The sequence below is a fragment of the Vigna angularis genome, chromosome 2, assembly GCF_016808095.1.
Source record: "Vigna angularis cultivar LongXiaoDou No.4 chromosome 2, ASM1680809v1, whole genome shotgun sequence".
Lineage (NCBI taxonomy): Eukaryota > Viridiplantae > Streptophyta > Magnoliopsida > Fabales > Fabaceae > Vigna > Vigna angularis.
In genome coordinates, this window is record NC_068971.1 from 47,013,422 (window position 1) to 47,041,418 (window position 27,997).

At 32.7% G+C, this 27,997-nt stretch overlaps 4 protein-coding genes across 4 annotated transcripts; 3 read left to right on the forward strand and 1 right to left on the reverse strand.

Moving 5' to 3' along the window:
- Positions 1-6,352: 6,352 nt before the first annotated feature.
- On the forward strand, positions 6,353-9,926 carry LOC108329066 (ribulose bisphosphate carboxylase/oxygenase activase, chloroplastic). The gene is made up of 7 exons (XM_017563059.2): positions 6,353-6,511; positions 7,219-7,556; positions 7,656-7,755; positions 7,852-7,937; positions 8,314-8,786; positions 9,273-9,583; positions 9,686-9,926. The coding sequence occupies exons 1-6, from the start codon at positions 6,467-6,469 to the stop codon at positions 9,557-9,559; spliced, it is 1,329 nt and encodes a 442-aa protein (XP_017418548.1). The 5' UTR covers positions 6,353-6,466; the 3' UTR covers positions 9,560-9,583; positions 9,686-9,926.
- Positions 9,927-12,781: 2,855 nt separating this feature from the next.
- Positions 12,782-15,209, forward strand: LOC108329065 (L-type lectin-domain containing receptor kinase S.4). Its single transcript, XM_017563057.2, has one exon. It carries the CDS (start codon positions 12,982-12,984, stop codon positions 15,034-15,036), a length of 2,055 nt encoding a protein of 684 aa, XP_017418546.1. The 5' UTR covers positions 12,782-12,981; the 3' UTR covers positions 15,037-15,209.
- A 3,510-nt stretch (positions 15,210-18,719) lies between these two features.
- Positions 18,720-22,335, reverse strand: LOC108327008 (uncharacterized). The gene is made up of 5 exons (XM_017560659.2): positions 22,134-22,335; positions 20,093-21,893; positions 19,501-19,702; positions 19,212-19,405; positions 18,720-18,995 (listed from the first exon to the last, which is right to left on the reverse strand). Exons 2-5 carry the CDS (start codon positions 21,885-21,887, stop codon positions 18,916-18,918), a joined length of 2,271 nt encoding a protein of 756 aa, XP_017416148.1. The 5' UTR covers positions 21,888-21,893; positions 22,134-22,335; the 3' UTR covers positions 18,720-18,915.
- A 1,830-nt stretch (positions 22,336-24,165) lies between these two features.
- On the forward strand, positions 24,166-25,548 carry LOC108328846 (thaumatin-like protein). Its single transcript, XM_017562733.2, has 2 exons — positions 24,166-24,615; positions 24,783-25,548. Exons 1-2 carry the CDS (start codon positions 24,426-24,428, stop codon positions 25,454-25,456), a joined length of 864 nt encoding a protein of 287 aa, XP_017418222.2. The 5' UTR covers positions 24,166-24,425; the 3' UTR covers positions 25,457-25,548.
- Positions 25,549-27,997: the final 2,449 nt, after the last annotated feature.

Here is a 27,997-nt window from a genome sequence, read left to right on the forward strand (position 1 = left end):
CCGTTTGTTACCAATATGCACACTGATTATAGGCTGTTGATCTGATGACTACCAATATGCACATTGATTATAGGTGGTTGATTTGATAAACACTAGACCAGATGCCATGGTTGTGAGGATAGCATAATTTTTAAATTAAATTTGTAAAATAAATATCTGCAACATAATGTTTATTTTTTATGCAATCATCCCGTACAAGTGAAGTTTAGTTGCCGCTTTAGTATTTTTATTTATACACTACTATGATGTTGCTTGGTTGGAATATGTTGGCAGGTAAGGAATAATGGTCAAATATTATTAGTGCTTAGTGACTTCAGGGAGTAAGTTCACTCAGTTCTTTGTTAAATCCTCTATTTGATCTGGTATTAAAAGTAGTCTGAGTTCTATTCCAATGCATTCTGTTGGAACATCGGTAATAGAGATCAATTATTTTCTGAACGAAGGCAGATAGCTAAATAGGTCTGTGATGGCTTGTCTTCGAATTCCTGATGAAATCTGTCAGCAACAGTAGCTTATGTTATTGCTGATGGAAAATGGTCTATGCCTTCTGTCATTGCTCAATCTCATCCTATTGTATTTGAGCAAATTGTTAACACTGTAATTCCTTACTTCCAGACTGAGGATTTTAGAGTATGGAGGCATATATTTGTGTTATAGTTCCTTGGTCAAAAGGTCACCTTCCAAAACTTTTCTTCTATGGAGACTAATGCATAACAGCCATTCCTGCTGAAGAAAACTTGAAAATTAGATGTAGCATCATTCTGTCGAGGTGCTGTCATTGCCACTTCTGAGAAACTTCAGAACATCTTTTCTTCATTGTGAATTAGCTTCCAAGCTTTGGAGATGGTTTAGTTCTGGTGTGCACATTAATAATGATATTTTTTTGTGGAGGCATTATTTAGAGATTCAAATGCCTGCTATCAAGGGGTGTTTGGTGAATATTTGCGAGTTATTTACCTTTTCCCTTCTCTCTCTGCTCTTGGTTTGAGAAATCAATAAAATTGTAAAATCACTACTTTAAAGTCATCTTCGGCACAAGTATGTTTATTTTATATGAATTTCACCGTATCACATTATTTTAGAAGTATTATTTTTAAACTTTTGATGTAAATAATTTAATAATTTTCTGTTCACGTATTAATTTTTTCAAACTGAAAAGAGTAGTTCTTTCATTTTTTATCCTTCAGAATCTTATGCAAAATTAAAAGTATTAAAATTTATATCACATCAAGTTTCAACTAAGATTCTTTATAAAACTTAGATTCTAAAGTTATATATATTTTCTATTATGATACTTAGGTAAGAGATAAAACATCTCAATTTTTCAAGTTAAGTTTAACTGATAAAATAAAACATTATAAAATTAATAAACAAAATAATCATCTTAACAAACAAAATAATCATCTTAACGTATAAATAGATATTATTGATACAATTATCAAGCTAAATAACCGTAATAATAAAATATATTTAAAATTAATATGATAAGTTACTAAACTACCACAAGGAAAAACTCCATTGGGTCACCATATTTCTCCATAGATGTTTTAACACATACTCTTCGTACAAACAGATTTTTTAAAACAATTCAACTAAATTATATCTAAGTTAAATGTTTATAAAATATAATAACTCATATCAACACACAATTAGTTAATATTAGACTGAATTATCCTAATACATGCTTTGACATTGGGTTTAGATTTCGATGTAGGCGTGCACTTGTAGAAGTATTTATACTTTGCAGAGTTATAAACAAAGAGGTTATCACCATACTACTTACAAGTTTAATTTCCTTCGCACCTAGGACCTATGACCTAATCAATGTCCATAGACGATGACCTCCTATGATTCTCACCACATAACTCATTCTACTCTATTTGAACGTAAATAGTTATTAGAGTTTAAGATATCTTCTTACTGAACCTCAATGTTAAAGCATACTCTAAACAAAAACCACAATCAATTCTTCCTTGGATTGATTCCAACCATTATTAGACGAACATTACAAACTAATAATCACATTAACGTTCACAAAAAATTACTTAAACAACAGAAACTATAAAAGTACATGTTAAAAGTAGTGTTAGACTTTGTTAATCTCGCCTATCAAGACTATTCTATTCGCTTAGGAAGTAGTGCTTAAAAATACACTCGCCCAATGAGATCACCACTAGATCTCACAGGCTTAAAATATTACGAAAGTCGTCTAACATGACTTGTCTCGCCCAACCACTTTTAAGTCAATGAATTCTCTGACTTTGGTTGCGCCTAGTAAGATTATTCTATCTCAACAACCATTAAGTCAATAATTCTCTGGCTTTGAGCTCATCCAACGACCATATCATCGCTCAACAAAGACCAAGTCAATGAATCTACTAACTTTGGTTTTGCTTAATGAGTCTACTCTCATCCAACAACAACCAAGTTAGTAACTCTCTGACTTTAACCTCGCCCATCAAGTATTCATAATTTTGTAGAACAGGATTATCTAGATTTATGTCACACAAGTCTCTGCAATTTAGCCCAACACTAACCACATATGCCAAAACAACCAATTATCAAATAATACACAATTCAATAACGCAATTTACTTAAGATACAATCTCAATCATTCAACATAGCAAAATTTCAATCATATCATCGCTAAATACAATTCAAGCTCCCTAATTCAACTCAACTCAACCAAGCAATTTGATGTGCAATGATCAACACACTCAATCTCAGCAACTCAAACTATATTATACCATACAATAATCAAATTACAGATCTCAAGCATCAATAACTTAAAAACACTACAATTAGCTTTCCTTACCTAATAAATACACGAACTTGATCTAAAGAATTTCAAAAATCCTTTCAGCTCATATGATATATTATCTAATCTTAGGAATTAATATCACAAACACGATTAAGACATACCATTAAAATCACTGATAAATAACGGATGACTCAAAAGACACATGTAGGTTCAGCGAGGTTCACATTTAACAAAGAAAAAATCAAGAAAAATTATTGAAATTCAACTTATTCAAACAAAGAAACTAATTAATTTAAATTCAAAATCTTTTAATTTTTGTTTCTTAATCAAGTAGAAAGAAAGAACCTTTAAAAACAAGTCAAATAATTCTAAAAAAATAATTTTTAAAAAAATTATGAATTTTAAAATAATCAAAATCTTTCGTAATAAACTATTTATATTAAAATTATTTAATATTTTAATAATAAGTCTTATTATTTTTAATTCATTATCGCTACTAAAATTTCTTTTTCTGTACAAGATATATTTCAAAATATTTCAGTGTCTGAAGCGAGGGAAATTAAAGTCTAAAATAAAAAGGGATAAGTAAAGGTTGTTAAGCCTGAATGTGATTGTCAACGTTGGGTTTTGTTCTTTTATGTCTTAAAAAAGTAGGGATTGATTATCTGATCAACATTATCATTTGTGGACCATTTAAATTTTTCTAATATTCATTTAAATATAATTTGATGGTATGCTCTGGAAGCTAAGTTATCAGTCTGTTATTCAATCAAAATTTTAACAGCTCTTTTGCTATAATAAATTTTTCCAATTTCTTATAGTCTTTTTTTAATTAAACGAATCGGGTCACTATAATTATTTTCGTCAAATTTATAGTAATAATAACGTTATTGCATTGATATATTATATTCATTATTTAACAAGTGGTCTTTAGTTGACAACATATTTTTTATTACTTATATAATGTTATCGTTGAAATGTTACTTTTTTAAAAATAAAACTGTTTGGGTTACATTTGTCTGGTATCAGTTGACCTGCAGAAGACACTCCTGACGCTCAAGTCAGATATGTTTCATAAAGAGGTCTATTTTATTACTTATAAGGCTTGTGACAGCCATGTCCATTGATTAACCATTAGTGCAATATATTTTAGGTAATCAACCCAATAATTAATCATTAATGCAAACGTTCAAGTCAGATATGTTTCATAAAGAAGTCTATTTTATTAAATGCAATATATTTGTAGAGTGTAAGGCAATCTGATCTATTAGTATCTGTTTAATGACAATCAATCAATTCCGATCGATACACTTCATATACTACAAAAACCAAATTAATTTTTTTTAAAATAAAAACATGAAATTTAAAAAATTATCGTAATGATAAAAAAAATTACAAAACCTAAACTAAATGAGAGTAACAAGTTTAGTGCATACTCACAAAATTTATCCCTAATCAGTGGAGTATTTCTTTATTAAATCATGGAAAATCTTATGGACCTGATACTCTATTCATACTCGCGAAAAATACATTTATTATATTTTATAATTAAATATTGAATTCTTTGATTAATTTATCAATAAGATAAATATTTCTCCTTTTCTTTTTAACCAAATTAACACGTATTATTGCTGTGACTATACTATATCTATTATTAGACTTATCGTGTCAATCCAACTTCACGATGTAATACAAAATTATTAACATATATTAACATTTTGTGTTAAGGAATATTAAAAAATAGAACAGACTAACAACTTAACATCTTGGTACATCACACATAGTCATATTAATTTTAATTATACGTTTCATTTTTATAAAAGGATTTTTTTTTCATTTCTTAAATATAACTTTGAACTTTTCTTATAATAACTATTAAAAATACATATTAAAATTACTTCATCCATTAATTTAAGAAGAGTATTACTAAATTTTACTTAATCTAAGATATAAAAGTACAATATACATCTTCAAATTTTGTATCTAATTAGTCAATCGTGACATCGTTCAAAATATTCACAAGATTGAAAAGAAACATGATTATTTGCCATTTATTATCTTTCCATATTTCATCAACAAAATAAAAAATAAATAGAGCAACAATAATTTAATAATTTAATTATATAAACTTATGTATATCAATTAAAAATAAAAATACTCATGAAAAAAAGTTAAAATTATATAATTTTATTCATACATTAGTTTAGACATAATTTGTGTGTTGTTTAAATCTTAAATATTTATTGATATATTATAAGTTGGACGAGTTATTTTCTCGTTGATCAAATAAGTTTTTGATCTGACAAACAAATTTTTGGTTCAACGAGAAAAAAAAAATATATATATATATATATATATATATATATATATATATATATATTTTGTAAGTATGAAGGAAAACAATTACATATAAATGAATTTCATTTGTTTTAAAAAAATTATATTTTGACTGTGTAGATGAAATGAACAATCACTTTATAATTGTATTTGAAATTATAAGATTGATTTAGTGATAAAAGTTAGAAGAGAAGCTGAGAGAGATTATGAGTTTAACTTTAACACTAACATTTGAAGGATTGAGAGTTATAAGATTAGTTTGAAAGATTTAAAAGAAAAAATAAAAGAAGTTGTAAGTTCAACTTCTTCTACTAACAAAGAATATTAACAACTAACATTTGTAGATAAAGAAAAACTCTTTACAATTGTATTTTAGTGATATAATATGTTTATATTTTAATTTAAGAAATAAAAGGTATGTATTAAAGTATTAGAATAATAAGTTATTATCGTTTATTTATTAAGTCAATTATAAATACTCTTATTTAAACATGCAGTTTGTTTGACGCAAAAGTGAAAATACTAAACAAGGTTTTTAGATAATTAAACATCAATTATTTGAAGTGATGTAATTATCTATTTTTTTGTGTTTTTTTAATTTCTTTTCTGTTATTCCGAAGCTTATCAGTGGAGAAAAACTAGTGAAGTTGTGAGTTTCCTTTAATTGCAAAAATGAAGAATGTTAGCCACACACAACAAGTAGAAGAGACAAGGAGAGAGACAACAGCATGTTATCATCATAGAGTCCATAGATGTAATAGGGCTCAATCCCCTTCATGAAATTATAAGAGACTCACCAATTTAATTTCTGTCCTACCAATAATAATTCATCTTCATATTTTCTCCACCTGAAAATACCAACTTATATATTCCATGAAAACTGAAAATGGAACTCATTGGCTAGCATGTGGGGTCATCAATACCATCTTTACGTAAGTAAAAGACCACCTCAAATATTATGGCACTTGAAAATTCTGATATTATTACCATTATGATTGGTTATCAAGATTCAAGAGCATTGAAATGACAGTAACCAATGCTTGAATTTGAATAAACGACATCAGTCTCCTTCAAGACTTGTGTGGCAAACAAATCTCCTCAATTCTGGTGGAGATAGAAAAAGCTGCAATAACAACCTCAAAATCTGGGACTAAGAATGACAAAAAACCTTGCAGGAACAGTATGTTGCCACGTGGTAGCTTATCAATCTTCTATGTGTGGATGTCAGGCTTCTGTGACCAATCCGTTTGTGCTCAAGCAACTACTATAAGTCACACGTAGCCTTTGATCATAAGCCAGCTAGCACTGAATTTGCACTCGAAGAACAACCTTACCCTTTCTCTCCACAATTCCAAACACAACACTTCCATGGCTGCCTCCGTCTCCACTGTCGGAGCTGTCAACAGAGCTATTGTACGATACTTTTTCTACTTTCTTACACTGTTGCCTTTTTTGTGTCTTCTTTCACATGCATGTTTATCTAATCTTAGTTTCACATCCCCCTTCACTACACTTACTTTTTACTCCCCTACTTTTCTTTTAATTAAAAGAACTAGCATCATGGTTTCTCCCCCTATTGAATTATCGTTGATATAAGGCTTTTACCTTAGGAAATGGTAATGATCAAATGATAAATAGCTGAGGTTCAAATATAAAAAAAGGGTAACTTAAAAGAGTGTCAGGGAAGGCTTTCACATGCGTATATTCCAATCCACATGTTTATTCACCTCACGTAGCCGTGTGTCATTTCCAAACATGCCGAGTTCAGATGATTGCTGCTTTTAAGCTGGTGCATCAAGGTGTTTGATGTGCATGTTTGCCTCATCATTATGTATGATATAACATTACAATCTTACAAAATTAAAGATTTTCAACTAATCATTTATATACACATGCATCAGTTTTTTGTAGGCTTATGTATTAAAAGCTTATGTAGAGTTACAAAATGGAAACAGAAAAAACATTATATAAGATCTAAAATGTAGAACTTTCATATATAAATATTAAAGCAAGAATTTAATTAAACCAATCGTCGTATTTGATAGATAAGAGATTGTGAAATAGTGAATTTTTTTAGTAAGGAGAGTATGAAGAGTAGTTACTGTGATGTGATATTGCAGTTGAACCTGAATGGATCTGGAGCAGGAGCTTCAGCTCCCAGTTCAGCTTTCTTTGGCACAAGCTTGAAGAAGGCTGTTGCCTCAAGGGTCCCTAACAGCAAGGTGACGAATGGAAGCTTCAAAATTGTTGCTTCTGAGAAAGAGATTGAGGAGACCAAGCAGACCAAGCAGACCAACAAGGACAGATGGAGGGGTCTGGCCTACGATATCTCTGATGACCAACAAGACATCACAAGGGGGAAGGGTATGGTTGATCCTCTTTTCCAAGCTCCAATGGAGGCTGGAACTCACTATGCTGTCATGAGCTCCTACGAGTACCTTAGCACTGGACTCCGCCAGTGAGTGCACTTGCTCACATAATCTCTAAACCGTTAATTTAGCGTTTCCTTCTGTTTTTGTCTCAAACTTACCATCATGATATGTGCTGCTTAATTTAGGCTTGACAACATAGAGGATGGTTTCTACATTGCTCCTGCTTTTCTGGACAAGCTTGTTGTTCACATCACCAAGAACTTCATGACCTTGCCCAACATCAAGGCATGCCACCAAACATGTTCTCTGCATAAATTGCACTTGAACTTTTGTCAAATTAGGTGATGCCATTCATGTTTTTTTTTTCAATTCCTTTTGCAGGTTCCTCTCATTCTTGGTATCTGGGGAGGCAAGGGACAAGGAAAATCTTTCCAATGTGAGCTTGTCTTTGCCAAGATGGGAATCAAGTAAGTTCTTGCAGAACTATCCCCTTCATGATCTCCCGAACCACATTGAAATATAGCTAAAGTAATTTTATATATAAAATCACATGTTCTGTATCACGTAGAAGAATCAATTCTGTGTACAAAACTCATTTTGACTTTACGCAACTTTTGTGTTGAACCCACCTTATTCTAGATATTTTACATGCTTTAAAATAAACATGTCCAAGCATAAATCATTTCACTTCAAATTCATTTTCACAAATCCCTCACTCAAATAGAGTAGAAAGTGTTGATATCTTGCAAAACTCATGCTTCATCAAAGTTTTGAATTAAATTGTAATGAAGGGTCATAAACATTGTTTATATTTGATTTGTTTCAATTGTGATTCCATTACAGCCCCATCATGATGAGTGCTGGAGAGTTGGAAAGTGGAAATGCCGGAGAGCCAGCAAAATTGATCAGGCAGAGATACCGTGAAGCTGCAGATCTGATCAACAAGGGAAAGATGTGTGCTCTGTTCATCAACGATCTTGATGCAGGAGCAGGTCGTCTTGGTGGAACCACCCAATACACTGTGAACAACCAGATGGTGAATGCCACTCTCATGAACATAGCTGATAACCCTACAAATGTGCAGCTTCCTGGTATGTACAACAAGGAAGAGAACCCCCGTGTGCCCATCATTGTCACTGGTAACGATTTCTCAACATTGTATGCTCCTCTCATTCGTGATGGGCGTATGGAGAAGTTCTACTGGGCACCAACAAGGGATGACCGCGTTGGTGTTTGCAAGGGAATTTTCCGCACCGATGGTGTTCCTGAAGAGGACATTACAAAGCTTGTTGACACCTTCCCAGGCCAATCCATTGGTAAGAACTACGAACCAAACACTGTAACACTAAGGTAGAAGAATTTGGTGAGTGACATTTTAAAATCACACAACATAATATATATAAACAATGTTACACAGTTACACAGTTAACTAATCAGAAGTCAAATCATGCTAAACATGACTTTTTAGTTACTGAACGAATCACTAAACCTATCGTATGAGCTAAATCTTCGTAATAATAACTATTTTAAAAGTCATATAAAATGCAATTGCTGATTAATTGATAGTATAAAACTGTTTTACACCATGAATGCCTAGTCATTAAACTCGTATTTAAAAATGGAACAAAAGATGAGCTAAAGAAAGAACAATTTGATTCCATTGAAGATGATAAAACCAAGGAGCATTTTGATTAATCACAATATATAATATCACCCTTGTTTTGAAATATTGTACAGAACAAGTTAGAACAAGAAAGAGAAAGATAACAAATACTAATGATATACCATCCCATGTGCTGCAGATTTCTTTGGTGCACTGAGGGCCAGAGTGTATGATGATGAAGTGAGGAAGTGGGTTTCTGGTGTTGGTGTTGATGGTATTGGGAAGAAGCTTGTGAACTCAAAAGAAGGACCTCCTACCTTTGATCAGCCCAAGATGAGTCTGGACAAGCTCTTGCAGTATGGTAACATGCTTGTCCAAGAACAAGAAAATGTGAAGAGAGTCCAATTGGCTGACAAGTACTTGAATGAGGCTGCTCTTGGAAATGCTAACGAAGATGCTATTAAGAGTGGATCTTTCTTCAAATAGACTTACCGACATACATGATTGCAGGTTTGCATCAAGCTTAATCTTCCTTCAACTTGCAACAATAATGTTAGGCTCAATCTTCAAATCTCACTTTGATCTGAAATTCTTCTTGCATTGTTTGTGCAGGCAAAGCAACCCGGCAAGTAAATATTTCTGTCACTGATGGTTGTACTGGTTCAATGGTCCAAGTGCTAGAACTTGTGATGGCACTTGTGTATTACATTCTTAGCATTCTCAATGTGTTGTGTGCAAAGAGAAGATGCTAAGTTTGAAATAATTTTACTATATGTTTCTTATTGGACTCCTCTCTATAATTTTGGGTTACAGTTTGCACTTAATGAATCTGGTGCCTTTTCCTTTTGTCATATATACTTGATTTTTATTTTTATTTTTGTCTGACGTGCATTCATATCTAGCCACTATAGCTTCGTTTTCGAAGTGCTGAGGCTTTGAAAAACTTGGAGAGAGATCGAGTTTAGATAATAAACTGTTAAAAAAACATCACAAATCATAAACATTAACAATTTCAACATTCAAAGGAAAAAAAAAAAACATTGATATATATTATTTCTTGCATACCCTTCAAATATAAAGCACCTTGATCATGAATACCAAACATCGTTTCCAGAAAGTGATTAAGTTTGGAAAAATATTGACACTGCTGAAAAGAATCGTTCGAAAAATGAGCACAGTTGATGCAGAAGTATATAACAAAGGCAATGAGAGTGCTGTAAATTTTGTCCTTCAAGAAAAAAACCCTTTTAAACAAAATTCTAAAAAATTAGTCGGGTGAGGAAATTAATAAGAGGACATCAAGCTCATGAAAAAATCAAGCATCTTTCTACTATATTACTTTGAATTTTGAAGTCAAAGAATCAAAGCAGAAAAAAAAGGGTCTGATCTGTGTAAATACTATTCACAGGTCAAGCACATTCACCTACATACATCTCTCTATGCTAACAAGGTCCACGTGCAAACAAATAAATTGTGGATACTAAATTTACAAAATAACTGTTTGACACCCAAAATCCTATTACTTACGAGAATGAGAGAAAAATGTAAATACAAAAGTGGGCATAGTAGGATATGAAAAAAAGAACAGAAGAAAAATAATGTGTTAGCTATACTTGTAAAAGGAAGAGATGTCTTAATATCATTCCTCTAAAGGAGAATAGGAGGAGATAGTCTTGAATAGGAACAAGACTTTGTTGTTTGAGAAACCTATATAATGATGGTTTTATAATGTTTTTCATATACAATTAATTGATAATTCTGTTATAATATAATCAAACTCTAATGTTTTTCTCTTGTACAAATGGTGAGGAAATATCTGAAAAGGTATAAATTCTAAGTTGTCACAAAGCAACATCAAGAAATTGCATGCATAAATGAGTAGGGTGGGGGCTAGGCTATATGGATTAGCTAGATGAGACAGCTTTTCCAAGAGCCAGAGAATAGTGAGGAGCACTAGTGATGTGTGACTTTCTCATTATTTGTGTCTATGCAATTAGAGGAAAAAGAAATGGAAAAGGTAGACATTTTTTATTGAAGTATTCACTTTTTGTTTGGGATGAGAAATGTGAAACAAAACGGTATTTTCGGGATTCATGAAAGGAAAATCTCTCCTTCCCTTCAATTGGCATGTAACAAGGAGGGGTGATTGATATATTTTTTCTTCATTTTTTGTTTAAAAGGTTCAATCACATTATACATGATAAATTGAAAAATAATATATATTTTAATGATAAGAGAAAATAATAAAATAAATAATTAGGTTTAAACTAATTTTTAATTAATGTACGAATATTTTCATTATTTATTAATTTTTACTCATTTGCATAAGTGAGAGACAATTTTTAACAATTTTATTTTTATTCTCCATTTTTTAGTTTTACTCTTTCTCTATTTCATTTATGACGTGAAGGAGCATTAGAGCAAGCACTAAAATTTGAGTGGAGGTAGTCAAATTTGCCACGAATAGACAAGACGTGCAATTTGACACAACTATATCTGGGTAGGAATTTGGATTGGTCCAGTACACATTAAAAGATGCTTTTCATAATTACATGCTACTGTAACTTTACCAACACACATCTTTATAAAACAAGTAATATGAGTTTACTCTATAAGTTAATTCATAAAAAAATGTACATTTTGGTATAATTTGATTATTAGAATTAAATTTGATTGATTTGAATTAAATCAACTTAAAAAAAAACCCAGAAATTAGTTTTTTTCAACTTTTAGTTCAAATTTGTGTTATATATCTTTTCTGTACCAGATAAATTCAAAACATCTGACTTTTTAAAGTGAAAAGTATACCTTAAAAGATAAAATATGATTTATAATATCTTAAGCTTATAAACTAATTAATCTGGAAAATGCATAAATTATCTTGTCCAGAATTGTTCAAATCTTTTGGATATACAATTGTACTAAATACTCCAAAAAAATAATTTCATTACTCAAAATTATTTTATTTGAATAGGATTACTTTTCGTCAAAGATACTTATTATCCATATTAAAAATACCATAATAAAAAATTAATTATTGAAATCTAAATCAGAACACAACTTCACCTTCATAAATGAGTAATTCCATTTAAATTTGATAATCACAAACCTTTTGAAAGAACATGTAATTCCCATACCAATGTTGACCTGTTTGTACTTCAACTCCAACCCACAGATATATCACCTATAAGTCGGTTTCCCAAATTGGCAAACAAGTAAAATTGGTGTAAAGCCAAACCTAAGTACACTCTATTATTTTGTTATGTTACCTGCATGTTCTGACTTTCATGGTGTCGCTTACACCAGAAGACAAGCCCCGGAAAATGACAGCTTTCTTTGCTGAGTTGGAGATGCTCCATGTTTAATTATATCTAATATTCTGAAACATATATAATCCAGAATCAAACTCTTGCATATCAAATTATAAATCATGATATTAAGCTAACCAACTTTCTTTTATATTATTCAATACAACTATAATTTAAAAATTAAGGAAACCAAGAGATAAAGTTCTGATCCATGGAAGTTGTAAAGCAAAACAATTGACAACAAATATTCACATGCTATCCACGTTCAGCTAGACTACTTATTAACAAATTCATGGTGGATAACACATTTTATGGGAAAGGGACCATAAGAGGAGATGGCAACACATAAAATAAATTGCATAAAGCTGATACAGAAAAAAAAAATGAAGTGGAAGTGGGCGATGATGATATTCAAAATGGTAAAGCTGTGTTAAGTCACAATCTGTGGTAAACACCAAACATGTGAGAGAAATCAATCAAACAAGTAATAACCACGTTTCAGTTTACAATCCACACACTCTTGAATAGAACATCACAGCAGAACGCACTATTAATTTGAGTTTACTTAATGAGTTATACAAACAATATGAAGTATGTAACATGTGTGTACAGTTATTTTGGTTGCTCTGCCTCGTGATGGCCAAAACCAGAACATTTCTGCCTGTGCTTCCTCTCTGTGTTTTGACCCTTCTTCTGGTCACAAACACTGCAAAGTGTCAAGAGTTTTTCTTCAACGGATTTGATGGTGCTTCTGCCACCAACATCGCCTTAAACGGAGGAGCAGTGATTGAGCACAAGGGCTTGCTTCGTTTAACAAACAACACTCAGAGAGTAATTGGGCACGCGTTTTATCCAACCCCAATTCAGTTCAAGCACAACAACAAAAGCTCTTCCACCGACCCAAAACTTTTTTCCTTTTCCACTGCTTTTGCGTTTGCAATCATCCCTCAGTACCCAAAACTCGGTGGCCACGGTTTTGCCTTCACCATTTCGCGCTCCAGGTCGCTATCGGATGCATACCCGAGTCAGTATTTGGGCCTCCTCAACCCAAAAGAATTGGGGAATTTCTCAAACCACCTTTTCGCAGTGGAGTTCGATACCGTCCAAGACTTCGAGTTCGAGGACATCAATGACAACCATGTTGGTGTCAACCTCAACAACATGGTATCCAACAAATCCGTTGAAGCTGCGTTTTTCCCTGAGGATTCAACCAATAAGCAAAACCTGAGTTTGAAGAGTGGTAAAGTGACACAAGCATGGGTTGATTATGATTCATCAACGAACCAATTGGAGGTTAGACTCTCCCCAACTTCCTCCAAACCCACTTCCCCAATTTTAAAATACAAAGTAGATCTGTCACCAATTCTCCAAGATTCCATGTACGTGGGGTTCTCTTCTTCGACAGGGTTACTCGCAAGCACACACTATATTTTGGGTTGGAGCTTCAAAATAAACGGAGAGGCCAAAACCCTCTCACTGCACAAGCTCCCATCTCTCTCTGCCTCCAACAAAACTCAAAAGCGCTTAAAATTAGGACTCTCCCTTTTATTGGTTCTAACACTCGCCACAATTTCTCTGGCGTGTTACCTATTCAGAAGAATGAAGAACACCGAAGTAATCGAAGCTTGGGAGAGGGACGTTGTTGGGCCACACAGATTCCCATACAAAGAGCTACACAAAGCTACGAAGGGTTTCAAAGACAAGAACTTCCTGGGGTTCGGAGGGTCCGGTCGCGTCTACAAAGGGGTTCTCCCGAAGTCCCACATGGAAATCGCCGTGAAGCGAATCTCGCAAGAATCGAAACAACGTATGCAGGAGTTTGTGTCAGAAGTATCAACCATAGGAAGACTCCGACACAGAAACCTGGTACAGCTACTAGGTTGGTGTCGGAAACAAAACGACCTTTTACTTGTGTACGATTTCATGAGAAATGGAAGCTTGGACAGATACTTGTTCGGTCAACCGAGGAAAATACTAACGTGGGAGGAAAGGTTTAAGATAATAAAGGGAGTGGGTTTGGGGTTGGTGTATTTGCATGAGGAGTGGGAACAAACGGTGATTCACAGAGACGTCAAAGCGGGGAACGTTTTGTTGGATAGTGACATGAATGGGAGGTTGGGGGATTTTGGGTTGGCCAAGCTTTACGAGCATGGTGCCAAGCCTAGCACCACACGTGTGGTGGGAACGATGGGGTACCTTGCACCTGAACTCACACGAACGGGGAAACCCACCACCAGTTCTGATGTTTACGCTTTCGGAGCGTTGTTGTTGGAGGTGGTGTGCGGGAGGAGGCCCATTGAGGTGAAGGCATTGCCGGAGGAGCTGGTGCTGGTGGACTGGGTCTGGGAGCGGTGGCGCATGGGGGCGCCGCTGGCGGTGGTGGACCCCAGGTTGGGTGGGGCGTTTGATGAGGTGGAAGTTTTGGTAGTGATTAAAGTGGGGTTGTACTGTTCCGCGGAGGCACCAGAGAAGAGGCCCAGCATGAGGCAGGTGGTGAGGTATTTGGAGAGGGAGGTGGCGCCGCCTCCGCCGGTGGTTTACGGGAAAAAAGAAGATGGTGGTGGTGGCTACTACGAGGAGTTACATTCGTATTCGCCGTGGTCGTCGGTGGGTGATGACGTGGCGTCGTCTCTTTCACTTTCCGGTGGCCGGTAAAGGACAAAAGAAACCATATAATAACCAATTTGCAATAGTTGGAATTAAAGGGTCAAGATTCTCTTCTCTGACTATTGACTAGAATAATTGTCTTTTTATTTTTCCTCTAAATTAACGTGAGATTTTTAATTTAAATTTCTGTATTGAATGAAATTTGTTTGTTTATTCGTTAAGACTAAACTTCCAACACTTCTTAGAAAAATAATTTAGAATAAAGATTAAATAAGTTTAATAATAAATTAATAATTTATTTATAAATTAAAAATTGCTTTTTCTATTATAGCGATAATTTTAACTTTTTTTAACAAATTATAACCTTTGCCTTTTAATATGTTATTAATTATTATTTTTAATGTATTCTCGTATTAATTACTCTTCTTCTTTTTATAGAAATAGTTTGTTTATTAAAAAATATTTGATAACCATACTAACGTTATTAAAATTATTTTTAATTCGGGTATAACTTAATTTTTTTTATAAAAATAATTTATAAAAATATTTATGAAAAACAATTATCCGAACATTAAAAGTGAGAAGTTTTATTAAGTACTTATGATCCGGAAACGAATTTAATTTTTATTTTATTTATATATGAAACTTGAATTATTTATTATTTGACAATTTATCAGAAAAAATAATAAATACTTTATTCTCAAAGTAAAAAAATGAAAATTACACATTATTATAATTGTATAATTTTTATATTAAAGTATACATCACAGATATTATAATGCATCATTAACTTACTGATAAATAATCATCAATCTTATCCAAAATCACATTTTTTAACATAACTTATTAAAATTATAGTATAAATTATATTAAATTATTTCATTTAATAAAGTATTTAAAAATAAGGTATCAGATTTCATTAAAACGCATTCAAAAACCCTTTTTAGTGGAAGCCAAGTGTCGAGAAGAGAGTTAGAATTTCAGAAAGTGGAAAACAGGTGGCTGCAAGGAATTGGACGTTCGATTTTTGTTGGTAGAAGTAAAACTGAGTTTCAAAAGTTTACGCCATTCTCTGCATGCACCATCCATCTTCAACCTTCTGAAATCTCCTCCTTCTCTCTAAAATCTCTTCCTTCTCTTTAAGAAATCGTAACCACTCCTTTCTCCGATCATCACTCAGGCACCATTTCCACTCTTTCGGTGTCAAGGGCTTTCGATTGAACCGATCGGTTTGTGAAGCTGAGCTGGTAAGTTCTTCTCTTCACTCAGTCGTGCGTTTTCCTGGATATGCAAACCAAGTTCTGGTTTCACTTGGTTTAATTTGGAAATTGTTGAGCGTTGAGGGTAGAAGAACGTATAGAGGTGAACCATATACCATATCTGGAAGCGTTCGGTCACATTAGAGGTAAGGGAAGCTTATATAATCTGATTGAATGTTCGTTTTATGTTCGTCTTGAATGGATGCATGTTCGTTGAGTTGCTGAATGAATATGATGATTTCTATGTTTTGACTGTATGAACGTATGAAAATAAATGCTGAGGAATGTATTAATGAGAGTATGAATTCTAAGTCTGTATTTCTATGTAAAAATTGATGTTCGTCACTGAAAGTCATTGACCATTCGGTTTTCTTGTGGACTCGGTTGGAACTGGATCCTTTCATTTGGATGGAATTCCAGTTGAGAAACGAGCGTCGTCGTTTATTAATATTTGTATATAATCATTCAATCAAGGATATTCGTTCCTTGGTATTCTGTTATAAATTTAAGTATATCTATATGTACTTTTATATATATATATATATATATATATATATATATATATATATATATATATATATATATATATATATATTGTTCGTTTTGAACACTACTTAAAAGGTATCTTATATTTATCAAGCCCTATTTCTATAATACTAAGTAGTGTTCGGTCTTATACCAAGCGCTCATACTAAGTAGTGCTCGGTCTTATACCAAGCGCTCGTACTAAGTAGTGCTCAGTCTTACACCACGCGCTCATTCTCCTTTCTAAAATCTATCTTGATAATAAGAACATTCGTCCAAACTCAATAGGATTCACTCTTTACGGTGCTCGATCTTCGACTGACATTCTGATTTTCTTGATGTTTAACTCATTCAAAAGCTAAGTATATATTGATGTTCGGTTTCTTCACAGGATTCCGTTAAGTACTATTATTTGAGGTCCTACAGTGTCTGTCTCAATTGGTTTCGGCCTAGAGTCTTAGTACTCAGCCTAGGCTTATTGGCGTTCGATCTAAACTCTCGTGAGTTAGTTCATTCAATTGGGTCACCTTGTAAATAACATTTAGTTCTATTAGTCCTTGAGAAATATTATTGTAATCAGTCTCTTTCTCAAACCCGATATTCAATCTCTCGATTTTGATATGTTTTGGAACTAGAGACCTTTCAGTCTCACTCCAAGCGTTCGGCCTCATTCGGGATTGAAGTTTAACATTCGGCATTTGGTATCCTAAGAGATCTTTAATCAAATTGATTCCGTTGAGGTCTTAATAATGAAAGATGATGGAATATGATATAGATGAAATGACTTTGGTTATGAACGAGTATTCCGGGGAGGAATATCTCATGAATGTATATTGGAATTTGTAAAGTATGAATATGGGCATGCTAAGCTGGCGGTTCATCCTGATATTCGTGATTACTCGTTTCTCACATAGAAAAGGGTAAGTCATGTGTGAGAATGGCAGGAGGTCTTAGTCCTTATGGTTAATTTGGACAGAACGGACTAACCTCGGGTGGCAACTGTTGAGGGTATCCCAGTTACTACATCACCCGGGTGCACGAACGTCGTAGCTACACAGAATTCATACAGTCCGGACAGTCAGAGTCTAGTATTAGGCTTTGCATGAAAGAGTGAATGAGTTATCTTGTGTAAATTGATTGAGTGCGATATAAGTTGATAATTGAATTAAATTACATAAGCTTACCCTATTTCCTGTCTTGTTTGTTTTTGTACGTTCGGTGTGTGTCCTTCTGTTGCAATGATCATCCGTGTGGATGTGAGCAGGAGGAGAAGCGTTGCTGGAAGAAGCGCTGGAAGAAGAAAATTTGGTGGAGGTAGATGTTAAGGTCGAACAGTAGAATCCGTTCGGCCATATGCTGTTTTCTTATTTTAGAGGATCGTTCGATATAAGTGTTTTGTAAACCGTTCGGTCTATGATTGTATATCTGTACAGTTTTAATCCCTTGCTATTTTTGTAAGGCCGTTCGGCCATAACCGTACGTTCTATCCTTTGTAAAAACTGATCTGCAGTATTATGAATGTCATGTTCCTATTATATGGCTTTGCACTATATTTTTGGGGAGGATGTTACATAAGGGTAAAATAAAAAGTATTATTTTCACTTTTAAGATGCTAATTTACTCAAAATAAATTAAAACATAAACCTAGTATGTGAGTAAGAAATTATTCAAGTGAAAATACTCACGAGCTTGTTTAATTGTGATAATGTATTACAGTAATTCATAAAAGGCAAATCTTAGCCAAAAATGAAAACTGCAGATTCTAACGGTCGATTTCCTTTTCATTTACTTCAGTTTGCAATAGCTATACACTCTAGAAGTGCAAGAAAAACAGCAAAACTATTAAATACAGGAGATGTAATGGAACTAACTACTGTACAAGAACATTGCAAATCATGTCAATTCATATATATATATATATATATATATATATATATATATATATATATATATATATATATATATATATGTATGTTTGTTCATCGAGCACCTCCTCAATCTCCTTCCATCTTCTTCCAACAGTAATTTCTACAAACAAAAACTTGGAAACAATGGAAACACCTTTTCTGAATTAGGCAATAATGTGGGAAGCTATTAGCACTAATCAACAAACAAATCCATGGTTATTCTCTCTGATCATTTGCTATTGATTTACCAACTTTTCAACAGTGTTTTCATCCTCGCTATCTTTCCCACAACTGAAAATTTCATCATCATCAAACCCTACAATCAGTTGAAAACATGTTCGTTAATATAACTTTCTACCGCACAATACTTTATAATACTTTAGGAAATAAAAATAACAAAATGAAGTTAAATTCTTTATAAGCTACAAACTATTCACAGATAGGTTGATTTAATTGTTTCTTCTTATTTTACTTTACTAGAAGTGTTTAATGAGAGATTTGTCCAAACAGATCCTAAGCACATGTAGTTTACCTTCACCCAATTCTTCAGCTTCATCATTTAAAGGCCTTAAAAGCATAGTGTTAACTGAAGATGGATCCAGTGCCATCCGATCTGAGTTCCCATACTCGTCTGTGTATAAATCCCTTGGCCTAATCCACTCATCAACAGAACTAATGCTGTCAAATGATAAGGGGTCACTAAAATCATGGTCTTTGCTCACAAACCTGAAAGAAAAGTTAAACAGAATAATAATTCTCTTCAATTGGCAACTGCATTAAAACAAACTATCAATATTCAATGTACAACAGTTTAAGCTCACATTTGTCTTAATCGTAAATTGCAGTGAACAAAGACAAGATCGGTAAGGTGTTGGCGCTCTATGTAATTCCTTGTGTTGACTATTTGTTCAAAAGGAATATGGTTTCTCTTCCAGGACATCACACTGGATGTTTGGCTGAGAATACGAATTGCTAACCGTGATAAGTTTGGGCAGCCTCCTCCATATGTTGACCACCATTCAGCTAGAAAAATAGCATATCTAAGTCTTGTGTACAGAAAATTTAAATTATCAAGCATATAAGTCAAATAGAATCCAACAGTCAAACTCCAGAAACATTTCATCAGAGAAATATTTCAAAAGAACTACGCTGGCAGTGTTTCTTAAACTACAAGTAGTTTGTGGAGAATTTTCAGACAAACTTCAACTTCTACAGCATTGGTCATCATGCCAAAGCATAAAGCCTTGACACAAATTTAAATTTTGTTGTCTTCCATCTTATCAGTTTGGACATCAGCGTTCTTGTACTACTACTGTTTTCACACTTGAATAGGTTCTAATTCATTTTTCAATTAAGTTACTTAAACTTAGAAAAGTTGAATCAAAATATAACATATGTGTATAGTACTCTTACAAGGAAGCAGATTATCTCTTGCTCTAACTGCCATCTTTCTCCCAAAGTCCCCCGCAGCAGACTTGTACAAGTTTATCTCTTTGATAATTTTATCTTGGATTCTTGTATCAGGTACCAATCTCTCTATGCAGTCAAACATTCCTGAGACAATCTGACTGTGTATATCTCCTTGAATACTATAAAAGAACTTTGGATTAAGGTAGAATCCAGCAGAATGAAGAGGATGATGCCACAGCCTTTCCCATCTATGATGTATAATATTCCAGTACACCATATACTCCTCCCTCTTACCAAGTGCCTTTTTAATTGCTTCTTTTGCCCGGTACATTCCAGCATAAATGTATCCCATTGCAGGTCTCATCTCACTACTAGCTATTCTCAGAACTTTTAAGAGAGGGGTTGTTAGACGAACAATCATGTCACACGAGGACCAAAATGTTTGACTGCTTAGGCAATCTAACATTTCAAGCCCTGCTGATTTCTTCGAATATGGGCAGTCTGCCCACTCCTGAGAAGTCACCAAGGCCTGTAAATTGTGTTTAAGATCAACCATCCGTTTCAATGTGGTAAAGTTTGTTGCAAATTGTGAAAAAGATGGATCCACAATATCATTCCCTAAGGTATACCTTTTAACCATAACTAAAATTGCACTGTAATTGTACACAAATCTTGTTACTGATTTAGCTTGTTCAATCACTGCACTAATCCACTCAAGGTTTCCAAAATCTTCAAGAATGAAATCAATGCAACGAGCAGCAGAAGGGCTCCAATAAAGGGTGGGAAAGGTGTCTGTCAGCCGTCTACCAGCAATAGCGTATTGTTCTTCACCAGACGTAATCACTTGCAGCACTTGCCCGACTCCAACTTCATCTACCACTTGTTTTATCATGTCATACAGAAAATCTGCAGAAGTTGAAATCTCAGTTGCATCCAAAGATTTCAAAAAGACAATGCCTTCAGGACAATAAGCCAAAAAGCTCATCAGTACTCTCCCAGATTCTGTTGTCCATTGATCAACCAAAATGGAACAGCCAGTCCTCCCCCAAGTCATCTTGCATCTATCTATATCATTCTTCACTTCCTCCACAGAGTTCTTCAGGATCCAACCCCGAAGTTCATGATGCGAGGGCCGTTCGAAACCCGCACCCCTTGAAGCAATTGCATCAACCATTTCATGAAAATAGACTGAGTTCACAGCATCAAAAGGTGCACCAATGTCATACAAAAACCTACCAATCGCCATATGAATGTGATTGTCCCCTCTTTTGGGAAACAGTCCGTTCTTCTCCACAGCAACAACACCCTCCGAGTTTGCATAAATTGCTGCAGGATTCTTACTAGCTCTCATCTTCTTCCTCCTTTCCATATTCTTACTCATTCCTTCTCCAGGATTCACTACAAAACTTGAATTGTGGTCCACTCCAATGGCAAGCACCCCCTGACTGACATCAACCTGGTTATTATTAGGAAGCGAGTTCACAACAGTGGTCAAAGGATTAACATTCATAATCTCCTCCTCGATCTTCTGCTTCCTCCTCTTCTTCACCACAACCCCATCCAAACTCTGCTGCATGTGAACCCTGACATCATGGGGGACACGGCTGCAAGTGGATGCATTCCCTTTCTGGCAAGCAAGGTGTTCCTTAATCCTATGAATCCCACCACCCTTGAACATCTTCAGACAATATATGCACTTCAGTTGCACCTTGTCCCCATTCTTAAACATCTGAACATGTTTCCATGCCGGGTCATGTTTCTGGGATGTAATTGGCACCGGTTCCAGATTCGAACCCATTTTTCCCTATAATCACAGCCACCATTTCAGAGATTAATAATAACATAACAGCCCTATTAGTGTGATGCAACAAAAACAACCACTTTCTCATGACCGAAATCGGTGTTTACTTTCCACAGAGCCAAATTGTAACGAAGATGCAATCCTTTTCAAAATCAATTCCTTAACGCTTCTGGGTCTGGTTTAGATGAAAAAAAAAACGGAAATTGAAGAACCAAATAGAGATAGTGGGAAAAAAATGCATACCCGGTTTGATGAATTGCTTTTTTTTAATTATTGGAGGAGAAGAGGGGAATAGGAAGAGAGAATGAACCGACTCCAAAAGTGAGAAGAGAAAAGAACCGTGGAAATGTGACCGGACAGACCGGTTAGGGCATAGAGAGAGGGATCCGGTTGAGTTGGCTTCGCTTGAAATAGATCCGGTTTCGGCGGTAAAAGGTACCTACCCGGACCGGTTTGTTTTGCCACAAAGAATGAGAAAACCGATATTCGTGCCGATCCTCTCCTCCGGAATCTTGTCTCCTGTTTTTATATTATTTTAGAGTTTAAATTTTAAGTATCTTTTTTGAAAAAGCAATTACTCTTACATTAAGTACAAATCAATATTTTTTTTTAAGATAGATAACATAAAAACTGCACAATTTACCATGCAGATGTCCATAAACTAATCAATTCAAGGAAAAACGTTTAAATCAATTACTAAATAACAAAAACACGATCATTTTAGTTGTTGGTTTAAAAAAAAAGTTAAATCAAATTTCTAGTTTCAAGATAAATTAGTTAAAAACTCTCTATCATATATGTATATTTACATAATATATGTATATTAATATAATGTAGTATTATTAAACATTGCAATTACATTAACAATGAGACATAAATAATAATAATGATAATCAGAATAAACATTAAAAAACCTACAATGTTAATAATAATTGTGTTGATAATTAAATATATATATATATATAATTATATATATATATATATAATTATATATATATATATATGGGGTTTGTTAATTTAAGTAAGATTTTTTAGTTAATACATTTTAGTAAAGTATATCAAGTTTTAATGGATAAAAGAATCTTCGTTCAAAATCCAAGGGTATTTTAATAATTTTAATATTTAATTTAAAATGAAAAAAATAAAAGTTAGTTATTAACTTAATAACTAGGCAGCAATCATGAATGGTAAATAACTATGTGACAACAATCATGGATGATAAATAACTATGTGACATCAATCATGGATGATAGGGTTTAGGTAGGGTTTAGCGTTTAGGGTTTATGGTATAGGGTTTAGGGTTATTTTTTAAATAAAAAAATAAAAGGTAGTTATTAAGTCATTGTAAAAAAGTTTTTAAATTCATTAGTTTTTTTTTCTCTTTCTCATTTCTTTTTTTAGTCAAAACTTTAAAACAATTTTAGACTTTATTTTCATTATAAAATATTGTGTTTCTATGCATACTATTTATATTATTTGGATCTAAACAAATTCTAATTCTCAACATCTAGCAGATAAAATGTTTTTAGGAAAAGTAAATTAAAATTCTCTTTTTCTTTATTTTCTGTTATCTTTTGATCTTTTATTCTTATAATGTATTTATCAAAATATTTATTATTAACATGAATTTTTTCTAAGTATTTTTTTTATCAATTTTGTGTTTATTCTTATGAATTAATAAAAGACCCATCGTTTTATACTTAAAAATTTTATTATTATTTTTTCTAGACAGGCGAACTGGTTCGATAACAAATAGTTCTTTTTTTCTAAATTTATTATTTTTCTTTTTCCTTAAGCTTGGAAGAGTTAAATTCTTCTGATTTTGAATCATCATAATATCTAGACCTAGTTTTCCTACTAACTTTTATTTTTTTTTATTTTAAATTAAATATTAAAATTATTAAAATACCTTTGAGTTTAAAGTATGTTTCTCTTTGTTAAAATGTACCAACTAAAAAAAGAATTTAAGTAAATTAGCAAAACCCATATATATATATATATATATATATATATATATATATATATATATATATATATATATATATATATATATATATATATATATATATATATATATATATATATATATATATATATATATATATATATATATATATATATATATATATATATATATACCAACTAAAAAAAAATTTAAGTAAATTAGCAAACCCATATATATATATATATATATATATATAACATTAGTAAAAGATATTTTTCTCAATTTCTTTATACATATTCTAACTAGTTTAGATGTATTTGATTAGTGAATTAGGTTAGATATATCCATTGAGTTAAGTAAATGTATTATTTTTGGCATGAGAAAGAATATAAATATCCAATTGTAGTCATTTTGATTAACCGGTATTTAAAAACAAGATTTTAGTTATCTTCATGGTTTTGTGGAAATAAACTACTAACATAATTTTCTTTTTCACATCTAATTAAAAATCTCTGCTTAATTTTTCTTTAACAAATATTAATTCTCAAGGGAGAATAAGAGGTGAAAGTGGTGGGAAACAGTTTTCAAACATGATTAGAAAATGGCTAAAAACAAGGAACCTCCACATAGCTTTTTTTCCTTCTCAGCAGCACCATGAAATGAAACACAACACAGTTGAACAAGGAAGGAGCAGAAACGGTTCCACTTTCCTAAACTCAATGCTTTCTTCCTCACATTACTTCCTTTTCTTCTGCATTCTAGTCTCCATCTCCGACACAGGTTCTGATTTTCTTCCCTCTCACAATCCATGCATAAAGCTTTTCACATCATTTTTTGTCTTCATGATTAGCTATTCCCTTGAATGTTAAATGTTTGTAGTCTTCATTTGTGGTATTAATGCTTATAATAGTTTTACTCTGAATAATTTATGGTGTCATGTGAAACAGATGGAACAGAACTCATAGTGGCGAACAACTGCAAAGAAAGTGTATGGCCCGCAATTCTCGGCAATGGAGGACACCCTTCACCAAAACATGGCGGGTTTTATCTTGGAAGCGGCGAAGAGGTTGTTGTCCAAGTCCCTGAAGGTTGGTCAGGGAGAATCTGGGGCAGACAAGGGTGTTACTTCGACCAACAAACAGGCAAAGGTTATTGTCAAACAGGAGATTGTGGAGGGCTATTGCAATGCAATGGTATCGGTGGAGTCCCTCCTGCAACCCTAGTAGAAATGACCCTTGGAACCTCAAAATCAGCGTTGCATTTCTATGATGTTAGTTTGGCTGATGGGTTTAACCTTCCAGTGTCAATGAAGCCAGTGAGTGGTAGTGGTGCAGGTTGTGGTGTTGCTGGCTGTGAAGCTAACTTGAACGTTTATTGCCCTTCAGCTTTGGTTGTGGAGAGAAATGGGAAGGTTGTGGGGTGCAAGAGTGCTTGTTTGGCAGCAAAGTCAGATAGGTATTGCTGCACTGGTGAGTTTGCTGGAAGATGCAAGCCAACTGTGTTTGCTCGTCTCTTCAAGACCGTTTGCCCTAATGCTTATAGCTATGCTTTTGATGATTCATCAGTCCTCAAGACTTGTGTGGCACCTCGCTATGTCATTACATTTTGCCCTCCACATTGATCATTTCTCTGTGCTGTTTTCACTCTTTTCTTCTTCTTCATTCAGTCTAAACTGTTGTTTCTCTTAGTTTTGCAATTTGCAAGTTTCATTTATATCTATCAGATTATTAATCTGTTATATTATATCATATATAAAGTCATGAAATATATAACTTATAGCTCATCTCCTTTGTTAAATCATATATATTTATAATTTTCTAATTAATATTTACTTAGAAAACAATATTCATCCACGCATGGATTATATCATACTTAAAAATAGCACTGATGTAAATTAAATACAATTAATAACCAGTGAGATTCATTCATATCTTTTTGGGTGTCATTCAGATAAGGATATTAACAGAATTGATATCTGTCAGTCATTCAATCTATTTATATTTGTTTCTTCAAGGTTATCCACGACTGACCCTATACTCAAGCCACAACTTACGTAAATGTTGACTCCCCTCCATAAAGGATAAGTGCAACAATCGTAGCAAACATATACATCAATATTTCTCTTATTGTGTACTTTCAAATGGAATGAAAGCACACGTTGAAGCTCTCTAATTAATGGCTGCAAATTCCTTGACATGAACAACAAAGAACAACGTCATTCCTCTTGGACAAGACTGCAGAACAAACAATTTGAGAAGGCATTGGTCTTGTATGGTGAAGACACACCAGATCGGTGGCATAATATAGCGAAAGAAGTTGGTGATAAATCAGTGGAGGAAGTGAAGAGACACTACGCAATTCTTTTAGAAGATGTAAGTAGAATAGAGTCGGGACATGTTCCAATTCCAGAATACTAGTTCTCTGAAAACATGCATGGATGATAGATGCAGAGAGGTATGCTTAATTAAGATATATATTTTATTGTTATGATTCCAGACTTTTCTTTTGCCTTTTGCATTCATTACTTTTACGCATATTAATATGGGTGGAAAAGAGATTTCATTCTTCATCTCAGAATGTCAAGTTTAACAACATGAAATGAAATGTAAGTTTATTTTAGTCATACTATATAATACATGTTAACTTTTACGAGATTTTTCTTTTTCTTTTTACTTATGGAAATGTTTTTCTAATCACCTAATGAAAACAAGTGCATCATGTCTATTTACCTTTTTTCATTCTGGCAAAAACTTGTTAAATCTTAAAAATAAATAATTTGCATGATTTGTTATTATTAAATAGTTTTTTATTGTAAATACTTTTTTAAATTTAAGAAAGTAATTATCAAAAGAATAAAATAATAATTTTAATTTATAATATAATTAAATTTAGATTAATATATATATATAATTATTTTAGTTTAAAATAATGGTTATTTTAAAGATAAAAAAATTGAGAAAAAAAAAACGAATCCTCTTATATGTAATACAAATAATGTGTACACAAAAAAATAAATTCTTTATATGTAGATATAAATTATTTTTTAAAGAAATTAAAATGATACACAGTCTCTACTTTTTCGATTAAACATCAATAGTATTATTTCTCTTCTATCTTGTAATTTATCGAAATTAATCATAATGCAGTTCACCATGTAATAATTTTTTTCCTTTTAAGTATGCAGGCATCCATCCCAAGTATCGTATTTTCTGTGAGTTCCGCTGCAATAAAACCAGCTTGGAACCTTGGTAAAAAAACATTTCAAGAAATAAGAATGTTTTATTCGTTGTTTAAATATAGCAGACTGAAACTATTTACCCCTTGTAATCGACATCAATATTCAATAAATATGTTACTAATGCTATCATTGTAAAGTTTCTGTATAGTGTAAGGGTCACAAATTTGAACTTCAACAAAAATACTTCAATATGTTACTTATAATAATTTTTTATTTCAATGACTAAAATTTATTTCATCTATAATTATATTTATAACTACGTACACATTTTGTTTTTTCAATTTTACTCTTTTAATTACTATTTTTAAAATTTAAATAATGTATAGATATTTAAAAAATGCATCTAGTATTTGCATAATTTGTTTTCAAAGTCCATTTGCTACAAACGTTTTGGAATAAAATTTCAGAAGTCTACTTTCGTAGTTCCGAAAACATAATTCTAGCAATCATTCATAATTGCGTGTTGATATTATGTAATAAACAGACTTCTGGAATTATAAATCTGAAAATAAACAAAATAGAATGAGCATTGATTAGGATACATTTTGTAATAAATATAAACCAGACACAGAAGTTTCTGAGACATGAGAGTCGAACTGAATTGTTCCCTAAAATCGTAAGATACTTTATCATCTAAGCTCAAGATTGAGCATGTTTGTGTCAAGGAAATGTGACACTGATGTCTCTTGGGTGAGTTAATAGAATGACAACAATTAAAATAAGATACGAGGTTTAAAGGTATAATATATCCTATACAATATATAAATATTCGTCAAAAAAAAACCCTAACAGATAACTTTGATCTCAACTACATTTTTTCTATTAAAAAGATTTTAATTAATAATTTGGGGTAGCAGACATACACTTACTCAGCTAGGTGGTTATGGTAATGATCTACTTGATTTAATGTGATTTTTCGTTAAG